Genomic DNA, 16,469 nt, shown 5'->3' with positions numbered 1-16,469 from the left:
ATACAAGGCACGTCATATCCCAGGTTAAAAGGGCTGGAAAACTCCGCGCTCCGCGCCACAGGAGCACGGCCGTGCGCCGGCCTCTCCGAGGACCCTGAGACTCTCACACGCACCCAGGCTCTGCGCTAGAAGCGGCGCCCGGCCACCGCAGCTAATTCAGGGAGGGAGCCAACCGCCCAGAAGACTTTTCATTGGCCCAGAGTCACAGAGGCCGGCAGCTTCTCCCTCTTCCGGACGCTGAGTGGTTGAGGCCGTAAAACAACGCTTATGGTCATTGGCTGGACCCTGCTGTCAGTCCTCTCGCGTCTCGCGGCGCGACAGAGCCAGGCGCGGCCTGTAGAGCAGTCTCGAAGCCTGCTGCAGAGAGAAGATGGCGGTCGCGGTAAGAACTTTGCAGGAGCAGCTAGAAAAGGCCAAAGAGAGCCTAAAGAACGTAGATGAGAATATTCGCAAGCTCACCGGACGGGATCCGAATGACGTGAGGTAAGAGGCGGATAAGAAAGGCCGGCTGAGAGACAGCCATCATGCCGGGGTGAATTGGGGGCGGGAAGGGTGGCTAGCCTTGAGAAGGCTGGAACATCTGGGCCTGTCCCCGGGGTGGCGGTAGAATCCGGTCCTGGATGAGGCAGGGAGTCTCCCACAACCCCGACGTCGGACTCGGAGCTCAGGTGCGCCAGGAAAGAGAGTGGGTTCTACCTATGCCGGGATGCCTCCGTGGTCTGTAGGAAGGCCCGGACTGCCGATTCCCGCCCTCGGCCCTGCGGGCCCGGGACTGCAGCACAAAGCCCCTTCCCTATCCGGCGGCTACCTGGCCGGGTGCTGGCCCAGAGACCCTCCTGGGACGCGGTCCGCCGCCTCTCCCCCGCGCTTTTGCCCTCTTGCCCACGTGCAGCTTCCTCGGAGTTGACGAAATTAGGGCCTGACCCAAGTTTATTGATGTGTAGTGGCAACGAAGTAAATGTAATTTCTGTGATACTGGTCTTGAAAAAACAAGGAAGTTAAAATAGGACTTCCTGTCTTGTTTCAAGCACGTGGATTTGAAACCGTATTTTTAGAACTTTCCTGGTTATTTTTCTCTTTATGATGAACCGCATCCGTGAAAGTATTTGGTGACATTAAATACGTGATTTTCATACTGATTTGTAAATATCTTTTAGGCCCATCCAAGCCAGATTGCTGGCCCTTTCTGGTCCTGGTGGAGGTAGAGGACGTGGTAGTTTATTGCTGAGGTAAGATTCTCTTAGGACTTAATTTATATGCTAAGACCATAGATACTTTTATTAAATTAAGTATTGGTTTAAACAAAATTGGTGGTAGAGCCCACGTTAGATATGTTTGTGTTTTGTTTAAAGTTGTGATCAGCTATAGTTTTCTATATAGTTATCTTGGAACTTCATTTATATGCAAAACTAGAGACTAAAGAATACATTAACTACCCATTTTGTGTACACTTAATTTTTATATTTTTTTAAAGTGCTAAAAAGCATCTTGGAGTGGTTGCCCATTTAAGGTTGTTATAATTGAAAGGGTTTTTTTTTTAAATTCAACTAAATGATCTTGCTAAAGGTAAATATCATTTGTCTTAAATTTCATTTATTTTATATTGCACATTTTTAATTGCAGGCGTGGATTCTCAGATAGTGGAGGAGGACCCCCAGCCAAACAGAGAGACCTTGAAGGGGCAGTCAGTAGGTACGTAGGAGGAAAAAGGTTCTGAAGACGTACTTGTACCCTCTATTTTCGCAGGTAGCCACACATAGAATTATTCAATAAATATTGTTGAGTTGTGTTATAATTAAGTAGTATACCACTTCACCTGAGTCTGTTCCCTTGGTATTTGACTAAACTAAGTCTGGATTCCTCAGAACTCAGTTTTTCACTAACAGTAACAGAAACTTTACCAAAATAAAGATCACGAGAATAAGATTGAGAAAATAGTTTGTGCTACTTTTCTGTCTTGTACTGTAAAAACTTAATCCTCTCGAGAAATATAGATCAGTATTTGGATTGGGCATTGGTGACACATTTTATCCTTTTACTGCTACAGGAAAGAGTAAAATGGGATGGAGATTGATAAAATGAGACTTCTCAAAATAAGTCATAGTAGAAATAATCATTTGTCCTTGGTATTAAGTCACATTTTACAGTGGTCTTTTAAATTGTTTTTCCTATGTCAGGCTGGGCGGGGAGCGTCGGACAAGGAGAGAATCACGCCAAGAAAGCGACCCAGAGGATGATGATGTCAAAAAGGTAATTGAGATGAAAGCAACTACTTATGGGATGAACGGTTTTTCCATCTTTGCTACATTTAAGAGTGCTACCTTTTCATGTGCTTGTTAAATTACTGAGATCTATTTTCTCCTGCAGCCAGCTTTGCAGTCTTCAGTTGTAGCTACCTCCAAAGAGCGCACACGTAGAGACCTTATCCAGGATCAAAATATGGATGAAAAGGGAAAGCAAAGGTATCTTTAGGTTTTTTTATGGGGAAAAATTCCTGTTGAATAATGCAATTTTAAGAAAATTTATATTTAAGAATTGTTCAAGTGTCTGTAGTATGTTTCTTTTAGGAAATGGCAGGCTTAGATGAAGTGGAACCTACTGAAATTGAATTTTCTCTTTCTCTTCTTTAGGAACCGACGAATATTTGGCTTATTGATGGGCACTCTTCAGAAATTTAAACAAGAATCCACTGTTGCTACTGAAAGGGTATTTATACAGTTTTCCTTTGATTCTTTATTCAAAAGTAGTTTATTACAGGGATGCCTGGATGGCTCAGTCAGTTAAGTGTCTGCCTTTGGCTCAGGTCATGATCCCAGGGCCCTGGGTCCTCTTTCAGTGCAAAGAGCCCTGATCTGTGACTCAGGAGAACCTGGGTTCTGATCTCAGCTCTACAACCATCTCATTTTGTGGTTTTGGACAAAACTTCATTTCTTTACGCCCCAGAGTGCTTTCTTTCAGACAAGGGAGTTGAACTCAGCATTGTAACTAGATCAGTGATTATAACTTTTAAGTTATTTATACACTCAGACAAGAGTTGGCAAGCTGGAAGCAAAAGCCTAAACATTACCTGCCTTCCACAGTTTACTTAACTTTAGTCTTTCTAGAGGTTTTCTATTAAAGCTACGAAATTGGGTCCTTGGTGTTAAGTATCAAGTTAACTGCTTCTCAAAGGAGAACTGTGGTGGAAAGGGAGATAACAATTCAGTTATAGATTAATAAAGTTTTATTACAGTTTTTGTATGTTAACTGTCCTAGGGAGCATAATAGGCTTCAAAGCATAGTGTTTGAAGACAGGATGTCACTTCTGTCACATTCTTTGATTTGGAAGGAAGAGTAACTGTGAAGATAACTTAGTGCTCTTCTTTTTTAGGTTTTGTGAAAGAAGCTTGCTAACAGTTATATTTAATAAGTGGAACGGTTATTGATAATATGTCTAATGTCCTTGATATTTAGATTTTTACATGGAAAGGCTTTAGTCTCCGTTTCCTGAAAGAAACTGCAATTAGCCTCAAATGCTAAGTACTAAGTTTGAATTAACTGGTATTCTGAGTTGCAAATATGAAACCTATAAAGATAACTTAGTAAAGTTGTAATGTTTTACATAATCGGGAGGTGTAATAAGTTTTCAAAGACAATTATTTATCTTCAGCAAAAGAGGCGCCAGGAAATTGAACAAAAACTTGAAGTGCAGGCAGAAGAAGAAAGAAAGCAGGTTGAAAATGAGAGGAGAGAACTGTTTGAAGAGAGGCGTGCTAAACAGACAGAACTGCGCCTTTTAGAACAGAAGGTTGAGCTTGCGCAGCTGGTGAGTAATAGTTTGGAATTGGAATTTTAAGATTGGTAATCCTTCATGTTTACAAAACGTGACCTTTTACCTCTTCTTTAGCAAGAAGAATGGAATGAACATAATGCCAAGATAATTAAATATATAAGAACTAAGACAAAGCCCCATTTGTTCTATATTCCTGGAAGAATGTGTCCAGCTACCCAAAAATTAATAGAAGAGTCACAGAGAAAAATGAATGGTAAGTGTACGTGAAGAGGTCCAGTGAAATTTTCTAAATGGGTAAGGTAATATACTTACACATACATGTTTGTTTCCTGTAATTGTGATTCAGCATTTGACTTATGATAGAATTTAACCTGAAATTTACCATGTTGTAGGTAGTGCTTGATGCATGTGTATTTCTTAAGAAGTGTTTGAATAAGATGACTTCTTTTTAGCCAGATGTAAATGCTAATGAGGCAAGAAAAAAGTGAACACTGATGTAATTCAGAGAAAGAGCATACATGGAAGGATAGACACTACTGAAATGGGATTAGATAATTAGTCTTTCTGGGATCAGGAAGAATTAATACATGACATGATAGCATAAGAATGGTTTTATTTCAAAGAGCTTTTATTCTTTCTCATCTAGCGTGAAGTAAAGTAGCAAAAAATTGTCCTGTTTTTCCGTCAGTTAATGTGGTGTAGTTACCTGCTCCTAATATCTTAGTATATAGGTTTCTGTGGGTCTTTGCTTGTGTCATTTTATTTCAGTTTGTAATCACTTGCCATAATCAGTCTTGTGTCATCTCTTTACAAAAAAAAATTAGATAAAGGTTGATGACAGTTTGTGCCTAAGTGTCAAATTGTGAGTTTGAATGTTCTTAATTATTTACACATAAATTTGTATCCTTTAGCTTTATTTGAAGGTAGACGCATCGAATTTGCAGAACAAATAAATAAAATGGAGGCTAGGCCTAGAAGACAATCAATGAAGGAAAAAGAGCATCAGGTGGTGCGTAATGAAGAACAGAAGGCGGAACAAGAAGAGGGTAAGGTGGCTCAGCGAGAGGAAGAGTTGGAGGAGACAGGTAATCAGCACAATGATGTAGAAATAGAGGAAGCAGGCGAGGAAGAGGAAAAGGAAATAGGTATAGTTCATAGTGATGCAGAGAAAGAACAGGAGGAGGAGGAACAAAAACAGGAAATGGAGGTCAAGATGGAGGAGGAAACTGAGGTAAGGGAAAGTGAGAAGCAGCAGGATAGTCAACCGGAAGAAGTTATGGATGTGCTAGAGATGGTCGAGAGTGTCAAAAATGTAATTGCTGAGCAGGAGGTAATGGAAACCAATCAAGTGGAAAGTGTAGAACCTTCAGAAAACGAAACTAGCAAAGAACTGGAGCCAGAGATGGAATTTGAAGTTGAGCCAGATAAAGAATGTAAATCTCTTTCTCCCGTGAAAGAGAATGCCAGTGCTCTAGAAATGGAAAATGAGCCTGAGGAAAAAGAAGAGAAAGAGTCTGAGCCCCAGCCTGAGCCTGTGGCTCACCTCCAGGCCCTGCCTCAGCCTCAGCCTGAGCCTCAGCTTCAGCCTGAGCTGCAGCCGCAGCTGCAGCCTGAGCCCCAGCCACAGCTGCAGTCCCAGCCCCAGCCCCAGCCCCAGCCCCAGCCCCAGCCCCAGCCCCAGCCCCAGCCCCACCCCCACCCCCTCCCCCACCCCCAAGCAATACTCCAACCCCAGCCTCTCTCTCAGCCTGAGACTTTGCCATTAGCTGTTTTACAGCCACCAATTCAGGTTTTTCAGGAGCAAGGGCATTTACTACCTGAGAGGAAGGAATTTCCTATGGAATCTGTAAAACTCACTGAGGTGGCAGTAGAGCCAGTCTTGACAGTACATTCAGAGAGCAAAACCAAAACCAAAACTAGGAGCAGAAGTAGAGGTCGAGCTAGAAATAAAACCAGCAAGAGCAGAAGCCGCAGCAGTAGCAGTAGTAGTTCTAGCAGCAGTTCCACCAGTAGCAGCAGTGGCAGCAGCTCCAGCAGTGGCAGCAGTAGTAGTCGAAGTAGTTCCAGTAGCAGCTCCAGCACCAGTGGCAGCAGCAGCAGAGACAGTAGCAGCAGCAGCACTAGTAGTAGTGAGAGTAGAAGTCGGAGTAGGGGCCGGGGACATAATAGAGATAGAAAGCACAGAAGGAGCGTGGATCGGAAGCGAAGGGATACGTCAGGACTAGAGAGAAGTCACAAATCTTCAAAAGGTGGTAGTAGTAGAGATACAAAAGGATCAAAGGATAAGAATTCCCGGTCCGACAGAAAGAGGTCTATGTCAGAGAGTAGTCGATCAGGCAAAAGATCTTCAAGAAGTGAAAGAGACCGAAAATCAGACAGGAAAGACAAAAGGCGTTAATGGAAGAAGCCAGGCTTTCTTAGCCTATTCTTTGCAGCAGAAGATTTCTTGATGAGTAAAAGGATTACCTTTCCTTGTAAGGAGGATGCTGCCTTAAGAATTGCATGTTGTAAAAAATCTTTTTGGAAAATACAGACTGTTTGTTTACCAGACATTCTTGTACTTTTTGCATAATTTTGTAAGAGTTATTTATCAAAATTATGTGAGGTTCCAAAATATGTAAAAATAATAATAATAAAAAAAGATTAACATCCCTTGTCATCTTTTTTAAATATCCTATACTCTTCAGTAAGAATCTGTATATTTTAATAGGTAAATCTTTAAGTCTGTTCCCTTCTAATTCTGTATCATACATTGCTTTTGTAGAAATAAATGTGCATTTCTTTCATTAGTTTTGGAATGTCCTCGTTGACGCTTGTATTATAAATACCCTCTTGATACCATTTTCAGCTTTTATCACTAGATACTGAACGTGATTAGAATGTCTTTGAAGGTTTCTTCACTTTTATTTGCCTTAGGCGATGATTTTGAGTTGTCATAGTCAGATCTTTGCAGCTTTCAAGAGGAACATAGTTCTCAAAATCATTTACTATTTTTTTCTAATCTCCGTTGTTTTAATCTAAGCATTTCCCCCATTTCTCCTATATAAATCATTATTGGTAGATAAAACAGTATGATTTGGTTGGCATTTTCTTCATGATTATGGGAGCATCATTCTTTTGTCTCCATGGCTACTTGTGTGATAAAGCATATACATCTGTTGAAGAAAATAATCACATTCTAGGGGAGGGAGGTAGAAAAGTATATTCCAAACTTGGTTTTTGAGTTTGTGGTCTTGTCTTAACTTTTGTGTTGGCTCTAACTGAAACATGCCAATATGTGTTCTCAAGAGTTTTTGTTAAGTATTGTATGAAAGTTTACAGAATGAAGGAAGTTCATCTACACTTGAATCTGTAAGCAAGATAACACACAAGTGTACCAACTGATTATTAACTTTGTTGTTTTATAAATTTGTATGAATTTGGAGTATCTGTTGCCATTACTATACATGTGCAAATAAATGTGGCTTAGACTTGTGTGACTGCTTAAGACTAGTACTTGTATTAACTTTTTGATGCTTTTACACAAGAGAGCACTTTAATTGCAAATGGCTTTGAGTTCATAATTTAACATTGACTAGCCTTAGGCTTGACTGAGTGTTTATTATTTCTTCCCTTGACAAGTACCTGGTGACAGTGAAAATGTCAGTAAGCATTTCCAGCACTGTAAAAATATAAGAGAACATGTTAAAGTATTCCTTAAAAAGTCCTTTAAACAGTAAATGAGTAGAACTTTTCAAAGTGCAGAGCTAGCTACCTGCAGTCCTGGGCCAGTTTCCACCAAGAGTCACTTCCTCCAGGGGTTTAAAAATTTCTAGCATGCAGTATAAATTTTATACTGTGAAACGATGGTGGAAAGGTTGGTAAAAATAGGGACGACCATAAACATAATTTAGTTCCTAAAATCCTTGTTCAATGAATCTAAAATAATTGTATTAAGATTCTTTGAACAGATTAAGTTTTGTTCATTTTTACCTGAAAAATTCGAACAATTTGGTGCTTTTAGAAATAATTTTGGCTTTAAGCTCAATTGTGGAGAGAGGTAATGGGACTATAAAAGCATGAGGAGAAAAAAAGATCTTTGGAATAGGAAGAAAATGTTAAATTCTATGTAGAATTCTATTTAAATTTTCTAACAGTGGTATGAACTTATAAATTGGAAGACTTCCATTTTTTTAAAACAAGGTTGGCTTTTTTTTTTATGTTTCCAACTAATGCTTTGCCCTTAAAAGTGAAATTATGTGGAATTTATTTTCAGAGAACCATGTAATTGGTTCCTTACCAAGATACAAGAAATGTTAGAATGTAGAAGTAATGACAGTTTCCTAGGGGAAAAGGATAACAGGGGTCTTCTTATTAGATGTTTCAGATTAGTGTTTGTGGAAAATGTACAAGTTGGAGGTGGACAGGGCTAGAGACTAAGGACAAATTAGTTTGGAGACATCTAAGGAGCTGTTAAGGAAACACTTGCTTATTCTAAAATTCCAAGGTTTGCACAACCACAGAAATGGGAAGATAGTTTGATCTTCAGTGAGCTGTACCTCCATCCTAGGGCTCATCTGTGCACTGGGTCTAGAACTCTGGTGACTGTACACATGTATACTCCAGTAATTAGGCTAAGCAAAACCCACCAAAGTAATAAATTGTTTATAAATTGACAAATTTAAAAGTAAAGCTACTAATGATTACGGGGTGTGGTAATAGGAGCTGATGCTGTCAAAAGAAGTCATTAAGTTTCAGGGTTCAATTACTTAACATGAATTAAAAAACTTGAAATCCTTGCATAAAAGGCACCCAGTTTCCCTTCTTGAGGTAATGCCATTAAAGCACCTAGCCCAGAAAACATGTTCTGGGTGCTATTTACGTGCTTGGATCTTCCTGCTAGTAAGTCAATGGGGAAGACTGAAACTGAAACTTGATAAGAATAAACGTGAGGAATCTGAAAGTTTCTTAGACTTTTATGTCCCCTAGCATGATCTTTTCCCAAAAATGATACTCCAGTGCCTACAACTGCTTCCTATTGCCATTTGAGTATTCTATTTGATTTTCTAATAACCACCACTTGCCCTCACTGTCCACTTGGTTTATTTTCATAACATTTACCATGATGTATAGTTACCCCACTCTGGTTTACTGTCTACTTCCCATTTGAATGCAGGCTCCATGAGAGCAAGATTTTTAAAAATTATTTTTAACCCATTACTCTTATTTCAAATACCTAGAATAGGGCCTTGTGCGTTATAGGCAATGTTACCAGTAAACTATGACAGGTCCTTAACCTGGCTTTTGTGATTCAATCTCTTGTCTTTCCAACTTCAGTTTCCTCTCTTGCAGCACATCCAGGTATGCTTGTTTGAAACAGCTGAGATGCAGCTAGGAGCCATTGTGGCTGAAGCGGAGTAACCAGGGAGAAAAGCAGTGAAGTATTTCAGAGAGGTAATTGGGGGGCCCAGCTTGTATAGGGCATTACAGGTCATTTTAAGTCTCTTAGCTTTTATCTATGGGGAGTCATTAGAGGTTTTGGGCAGATAGGTTAAGGGATAATAAAATTTATGTTAACAGTTGCTCTGGCTACTGTGCTGAGAATACAGGAAATGAGGCCAAGAGCAGGAACAAAGAGAAGCAACTATCTGCAATAATTAGGCAAAATAGAGTGACTTAAGCCAAGATGGTTAAGTAGAAGTGGTGATCAGGTTTTGGGTATATTTTGAAGATCGCTCCCAAAGGATATGCTAGTGGACGTGGTGTGAGAAGTCAGAATGAGCAAAGATTTTACCTGGACAACTAGAAATGAATTGCCATTAGCTGAGATGAGAAGGAACAGATTTGGGGATAGTAGAGGAGTGGATCAGGAGTGACCCAAACTATGAACATGAATATCTCCATTATTCAGGTTTCCTTTAATGCCTTTCCCATAAAAGTCTTACATATACATCATTTGTTAAATGTATTACTAGGTAACTGACTCACATGGACAAATAGATTGCTCTTTTATTTTGGAAAACAGACTAGTATACAAAACACCACATACAGCTCCATGAATTGTCAGAATGCTAACACCTATGGAATCACCCAGGTGAAGAACTAGAACACTGCCAGGACCCAAGTACCCCTTCCAATGATTTCACCCTCCCTTTTCCTCCCTCAGAGGTAACCATTTTTAAATAAAACAAGGAAGGTTTAATTGATGGCAGCCTACTTAAGCAAACCAAAACCTAAACCAGAGTAAATTCCTCTAAGTGCCTCAAGGTTAGAAAATTGAAAAACTTGAGGACAACCAATCAGATTGCCAACTTGGCTTTCACAGATAAGGCAATTGCTTCAGCTATAGCCAACCAAATAATTTCCTTGCTGTGCTTCCTGTCAAAGCACAGTATCTTTGAATACAAGAGCCTTTCCCCTAGCTTATGGCGGGTTTAGTGCTGCCCAGATCCAAATCAATGTCTGCTCAAATTTCAAAATTTTAACGTATCTCAGTTTATCTTTTAACAACACTAACCTGACTTTATGGTAGTCACTTACTTGATTTCCTTCATGGTTTTGAAAGTGATTCATGCATCCTAAACACCATGGTTTATTTTTTCATCTATTTTTTACTCTACGTAAATGAAATCATAATGTATTTTGTATTTTATTTTTTTTATTCATTCTAGACACAGAGATACCGAGAGAGAGCATGAGTAGGGGGAGAAGCAGAGCGAGGGGGAGAAGCAGGCTCCCCACTGAGCAGGGAGCCTGATGCTGGGCTTGATCCCAGGACCATGGGATCATGACCTGGGCCGAAGGCAGACACCCAGCCATCCGAGCCACCCAGGCACCCCTGTATTTTGTATTTTAACTTCTTTTGCCCACATGTTTCTATGACTCATTTTTGTATGTCACTGTAGATATCTATCACCAGTATGTGGATATCGAGATTGTTTTCAATTTTAAGGTCTTACAAATAATTCGGTTAAAGAACAGTCATGTTTTTCGGTAAACATATGCATGGATATACAATATAATTAAGAGTGTAATCGCTAGGTCATAAGTTATATTTTTGTATGCATTTTCTAGATGACTAATGTTTTCTATTTTTTAAAAAAAAACCCTCTAGATATCCTCTGGAGACTGTCGTCTTGATTTTAAGAGTTCTGTCTTTATTCTGGAAATGAGTCTATTGAATATATGCACTGCAAATATCTTTTTGTACCTTGGTTTTTTCACTTTTTAAATGGTATTTTTTGATTAGGGAGATTTCTTGATTATAATGTTCATTTTATCCATATTTTTATGGTTAATACTTTATGCATCTTACTTGAAATGTCTCTCCCCATTTCAAGGTCAAGAAGATAGTCTCCTATTTTATCTTTGAGAAGCTTTATTATCTTACTTTTCACAAATAACTCGATTATTTTCCTGGAATTGGTTTTTGTGTTATGGTGTGAATTGGGGGTTAAGTCTCATTCCCTTTTTCCAGATGAATGTCGGATTGCCCAACTTCAATTATAGAAACATTTGTTCCACATTATTCTTCAGTACCATCATTCTCTTGTATGTAGTATCCATATATTCATGATTCTCTTTCTAAGCTCTCTCTTCTGTTCCACTGGTCTGTTCAATGCCTGAGTTGATACTACTGTCTTAATACCTTAGCTTCATATTAAGTCTCAATATCGGGTGGAACAGATTCTCCCACCTTGATTTACTTGACTCTCCTGACTTTTCTTGCCTATCTGCATTTTCATATAAATTTCAAAGAGCCTTTGAATATCCACACACACTAAAAAATTGTTGGGATTTTTATTTGAATTGCTTTGAATCTGCAGATTAATTTGGGAATTGACCCCATTGAGTCTTCCAGTCTATGAACACGGCATTTTGTTAGGAATCAGGTTAATTGTTATTGCCTATTTTTGTGTTTTATATAAATGGATTCTTTTATATTTGTTCGACATTAGGTTTTGAGGTTCATTAATTTTGCAGTTTGTAACTATGTTTTTTTGCTGTGTATTACCCCACTGTGCATATCCCACAATCTATATATCCATTCTGTTGTTGATGGGCATTTGTGTGGTTTCTACACAGTTTGAAGCCCCAGTATGAACAGTGCTACTACCAGTATACTTGTTTCACATGTTTTGATGAACATACGCATACATTTCTTATGGTATATATATAAGCCACCTGATTTTTAAGTTAAAATGGAAAGTGCTGTGCCGGTGATTTCTTACTCTTCTGATCCAACAATCCACACCATCAACTTTATCATGCATAAAATGCTTATTTCTCCTCATTTCTCATTTATTTTCCTTTGGTTCATTTCTCAGATATATTTGAGTTCTTTGGTATCTGTCCCTGGGAAAACTCATTCATCTTTTACCTCTCATTTGACAATAGTTCCCTGTGCTCTCATAAATGTTCTAAAGATTTTCTTTTTACATTTTACCCAGGCATTTTGAATGTTTTCAGTGGGATGGTTAGGCTAGGTGACTATCTTTTCATATTACTGGGAGTAGAAATCAATATAATTTAACAAATATTTTTTTCAACAAATATTTATAAACCATTTACTATATATCAGGCTAACTTCTAGGTTTAGAGATGCAGTATTTGAAAAAAAAAAAGACAAAATCTCTGCCCTGATGGAATTACATTCTTAACCAATATCTCTTTAAATAATCCTATCTGATTCTGTCTTTTCTCCTTGTTTTCAGCTTAAACTTACATTAGATGTCAGTCTTTCCTCAGTATCTTTGAATCTGTTTTTTGCATCTTTATGTATCTCAATTCTGGATGATTTCTTCAGATAAATACACTATTTTATTAATTCATGTCATGGAATCCTATGTTTTACCCCTTAGTGAAACAACTTAGTGTTTCAGGTCTTCAAGGCAGGTATTCAAACCACTGTTATTTTATTTTGTTTATATACACATTCATATGCATATATATGGGTGCACATGTGCAAACACACATAATCTTGTCATTTAAAAATCCAGTTAGAGGGGCGCCTGGGTGGCTCAGTTGGTTAAGTGTCTGCCTTCGGCTCAGGTCATGATCCCAAGGTCCTGGAATTGAGCCCCAGATCAGGCTCCCTGCTCAGCGGGAAGCCTGCTTCTCCCTCTCCCACTGTCCCTGCTTGTGTTCCCTCTCTCGCTGTGTCTCTCTCTGTCAAATAAATAAATAAAATCTTTAAAAAAAAAATCCAGTTAGAGGCGCCTGGGTGGCTCTGTCCGTTGAGCATCCAACTCTTGGTTTTGCCTCAGGTCATTATCTCGGGGTCATGGGATTGAGCCCTATGTTGGGCTCCGTACTCAGTGGGAAGTTTGCCTGAAACTCTCTCTCCCTCTCCCTCTTCCTCTCCCCACCTGTGTGCAAGTGCACGCGCTCTCAAATTTTTAATTAAAAAAATTAAAGTCCAATTAAAGATACTCAAATGATACATGTGTATTCTTACTTATGGTGAGAGGTATTCCTGGAGAATGTCATACAAGCTGCATATACTTGTGTAACAAATGCATAGCACCCTCATTTACAGCTACTACTCCTGAAGTTTTTATTGTAGTAGGTTTGGCTACAACTATATATTTTTTTCTGTTTGACTCCAAGGTACCAAACATTTCATATATAGTTAAAAATGTCTTCAGTTTAAAAATAAACATGTCTTCTTAGGTATCATCTATTTAAACATGGCAAACGAATAAATAATTGAATAAATTATAAATTTATTCAATAAATCGAATAAATCAGTACTGTACGTAACTTTTTCACTTAATCACTGTCTCTCATCCAGCTAAAATATTTTTTACTTTGTAATGACATTGCTGATATTTAAAAAAATAGCCAAGGGGTGCCTGGCTGGCTTAGTAGGTATGACTATGATCTTGGGGTCATGAGATTGAGCCCCACGTTGGGGATAGAGTTTACTTAAAAAAAAAAAATTTTTTTTAAAGCATAGGCAAAATTATAGCAAATGCCTGTGAATTTATCACCCAATTTAAGAAATAAAATGTGACAAATACAATGACAGCCCTGTATGTTCCTCATTCCCCTTCCTCCACCACCCAGCATCAACATTTAAGTTTTTAATTAAGTTTTCTCATGTCTTTGAGCATATTAAGGTCCATCACTTTATAATGTCTTTTAACAAGGGCACTTTTCTAGCTTGCCTGTCATTTTGTGATAAAAATTAATCCATCTTAATGCTTAGCCAAATTTTCTCCAAAATTTAATGTGAGCTTCGCTTTAATTCTGAGGCATTTTTGAAACTGGCCTTAAGTAAATTCACATATATAAAATTGATGGGTCAATGAGACATTTGAGACATACTGGAAAATACACAAATTTATACTTCTACCAACTATAGATAAGATTACTTTTCTCTCCACATCCTTACCAATGCTGAGTTTTATGAACTGTATTCTTTTTTTTTTCAATCTTAAACTAAAATTTTGTACTGATTTATATTTCTTTAATAAAGAATCAAACATTCTAGTACATGTATACTTTGGGGTTTCTTTACATTTATTTTTTTTTTAAGACTTTATTTATTTGACAGAGACACAGTGAGAGAGGGAACACAAGCAGGGGGAGTGGGAGAGGGAGAAGCAAGCTCCCCGCAGAGCAGGAAGCCCGATGTGGGACTCGATCGCAGGACCCTGGGATCATGACCTGAGCTGAAGGCAGATGCTTAACGACTGAGCCACCCAGGCGCCCTACATTTAATTTTTAATTTATCTTAAGTTGTTAAAAAAAGGTTTAAAAAAAAGTTGCTGTTAAAAATGAACTATTGGGACTTCATCAAGATAAAAAGCTTTGGGGCACCTAGGTGGCTCAGTCGGTTAAGTGTCTGCCTTCCGCTCAGGTCATGATCCTAGGGTCCTGGGATTGAGCCCTGCATCGGGCTCCCTGCTCAGCAGGAGGCCTGCTTCTCCCTTTCCCTCTGCTGCTCCCCCTGCTTGTGCTCTCTCTCTCTCAAATAAATAAAATCTTTAAAAATTTTTTAAATTAAAAGCTTTTGCACAGCAAAGGAAACAGTCAAAACTAAAAGGCAAACTACGGAATGGGAGAGAATATGTGCAAATGATATATCCAATAAAGGATTATATCCAAGTATATAAGAACTTATGCAACTCAACACCAAAAAAAACCCAATCTAATTTTAAAATGGGTAGAGGACCTGAATAGACATCTTTCCAAAAAGACATACAGATTGCCAAGAGACACGTGAAAAGATGCTCAAGACATCACTAATCAGGGATATGCAAAGCAAAACCGCAATGAAATACCACTTCACACCTGCCAGAATGGCTAAATTAACAACTCAGGACACAACAGGTGTTGATGAGGATGTGGAGAAAGGGGAACCCTTTTACACTGTTGGTGGGAACGCAAGCTGGTGCAACCACTCGAGAATAGTATGGAGGTTCCTCAAAAAGTTAAAAATGAGCTATCCTGCAACCCAGCAATTGCACTACTAGGTATTTATCCAAATGATACACACATAGTGATCTGAAGGGGCACCTGTACCCCAATGTTTATGGCAGCAATGTCCACAATATCCAAAATATGGAAAGAGTCCATATGTCTATCGACAGATGAATGGATAAGGAAGAGGTGGTGTATATATATATATATATATAGAGAGAGAGAGAGAGAGAGAGGTTCATTACATCAAGTGCCCCCCTTAATGCTCATCCAGTTATCCCTTTCCCTGACCCACCTCCACTCCAGCAACCCTCAATTTGTTTCCTAGAGTTCAGCATCTCTTATGGTTTGCCTCCCTATTTTCATCTTATTTTATTTTTCCTTTCCTGACATGTTCATCTGTTTTGTTTCTTAAATTCTACATATGAGACAAATCATCTTTGTCTTTCTCTGACTGATGTATTTCATTTAACATAATACACTCTGGCTCCATCCACAGCATTGCAAAAGGCAAGATTTCATTCTTTTTGATGGCTGAGTAATATTCCGTTATATCTATCTATCTATCTGTCTGTCTATTTAATCTCCCACCTCTTCTTTATCCATTCATCAGTTTATGGACATTTGAGCTCTTTCCATAGTTTGGCTATTGTTGATAATGCTGCTATAAACATTGGGGTGCAATGTACCCCTTCGAATCTGTATTTTTGTATCCTTTGGATAAATACATAGTAGTGCAATTGCTGGGTTGTAGAGTAGTTCTATTTTTAACTTTTTGAGGAATCTCCATACTGTTTTCCAGAGTGGCTGCACCAGTTTGCATTCCCACCAACAGTGCAAGGAGTTCCCCTTTCCCCTGCATCTTTGCCAACACTGTTGTTTCCTGTGTTGTTAATTTTAGCCATTCTGACAGGTGGTATCTCATCGTGATTTTGATTTGTAGTTCCCTGATGATGAGTGTTGTTGAGCTATAGTAGGTTTTAGTATCTAGTGTGCTAAATTCTCCCCCAATTATGCAGTGTTTTGTTGTTGTTTTTTTTTTTTTAACTAGGCACAGAACTTCATTAACCTTTATTTCAAAATTTATTCCGAGACTTCTTCAGCTTAGTTAGCTGCAAAGAATGAATTGTGTATAAGCGAAAACTGAAAAGAGCTGCAGTGTCTAGGGCACTTGGGCTTAAAAAATATCAGATGTAGGTTTTATCAGATCCATGAACAAAATTTTAAAAAGCAGTTATAAAGTAGCAACTCTCAGTAACTTCTTTGAGTTTTGTCCTCTTCAGAAACTGAC

The 16,469-nt window shown here is 38.6% G+C and overlaps 1 protein-coding gene across 1 annotated transcript; it reads left to right on the top strand.

The window, feature by feature from the left end:
- The first annotated feature begins 309 nt into the window (after positions 1-309).
- Positions 310-7,274, top strand: PNN (pinin, desmosome associated protein). Its single transcript, XM_027569840.2, has 9 exons — positions 310-483; positions 1,158-1,229; positions 1,624-1,692; positions 2,178-2,250; positions 2,368-2,462; positions 2,631-2,706; positions 3,650-3,805; positions 3,887-4,025; positions 4,684-7,274. The coding sequence occupies exons 1-9, from the start codon at positions 371-373 to the stop codon at positions 6,168-6,170; spliced, it is 2,280 nt and encodes a 759-aa protein (XP_027425641.2). The 5' UTR covers positions 310-370; the 3' UTR covers positions 6,171-7,274.
- Positions 7,275-16,469: the final 9,195 nt, after the last annotated feature.

Source organism: Zalophus californianus, chromosome 6 (assembly GCF_009762305.2).
Source record: "Zalophus californianus isolate mZalCal1 chromosome 6, mZalCal1.pri.v2, whole genome shotgun sequence".
NCBI lineage: Eukaryota > Metazoa > Chordata > Mammalia > Carnivora > Otariidae > Zalophus > Zalophus californianus.
This window is presented reverse-complemented; position numbering and strand designations above follow the sequence as displayed.

Excerpts from the sequence above, each read along its gene's own strand:
- PNN (XM_027569840.2), top strand. The coding sequence starts at position 371 with ATGGCGGTCGCGGTAAGAACTTTGCAGGAGCAGCTAGAAAAGGCCAAA. Across the intron at positions 484-1,157 it reads CGGGATCCGAATGACGTGAG|GCCCATCCAAGCCAGATTGC; the intron begins GTAAGAGGCGGA and ends AATATCTTTTAG. Across the intron at positions 2,251-2,367 it reads AGGATGATGATGTCAAAAAG|CCAGCTTTGCAGTCTTCAGT; the intron begins GTAATTGAGATG and ends TTTCTCCTGCAG.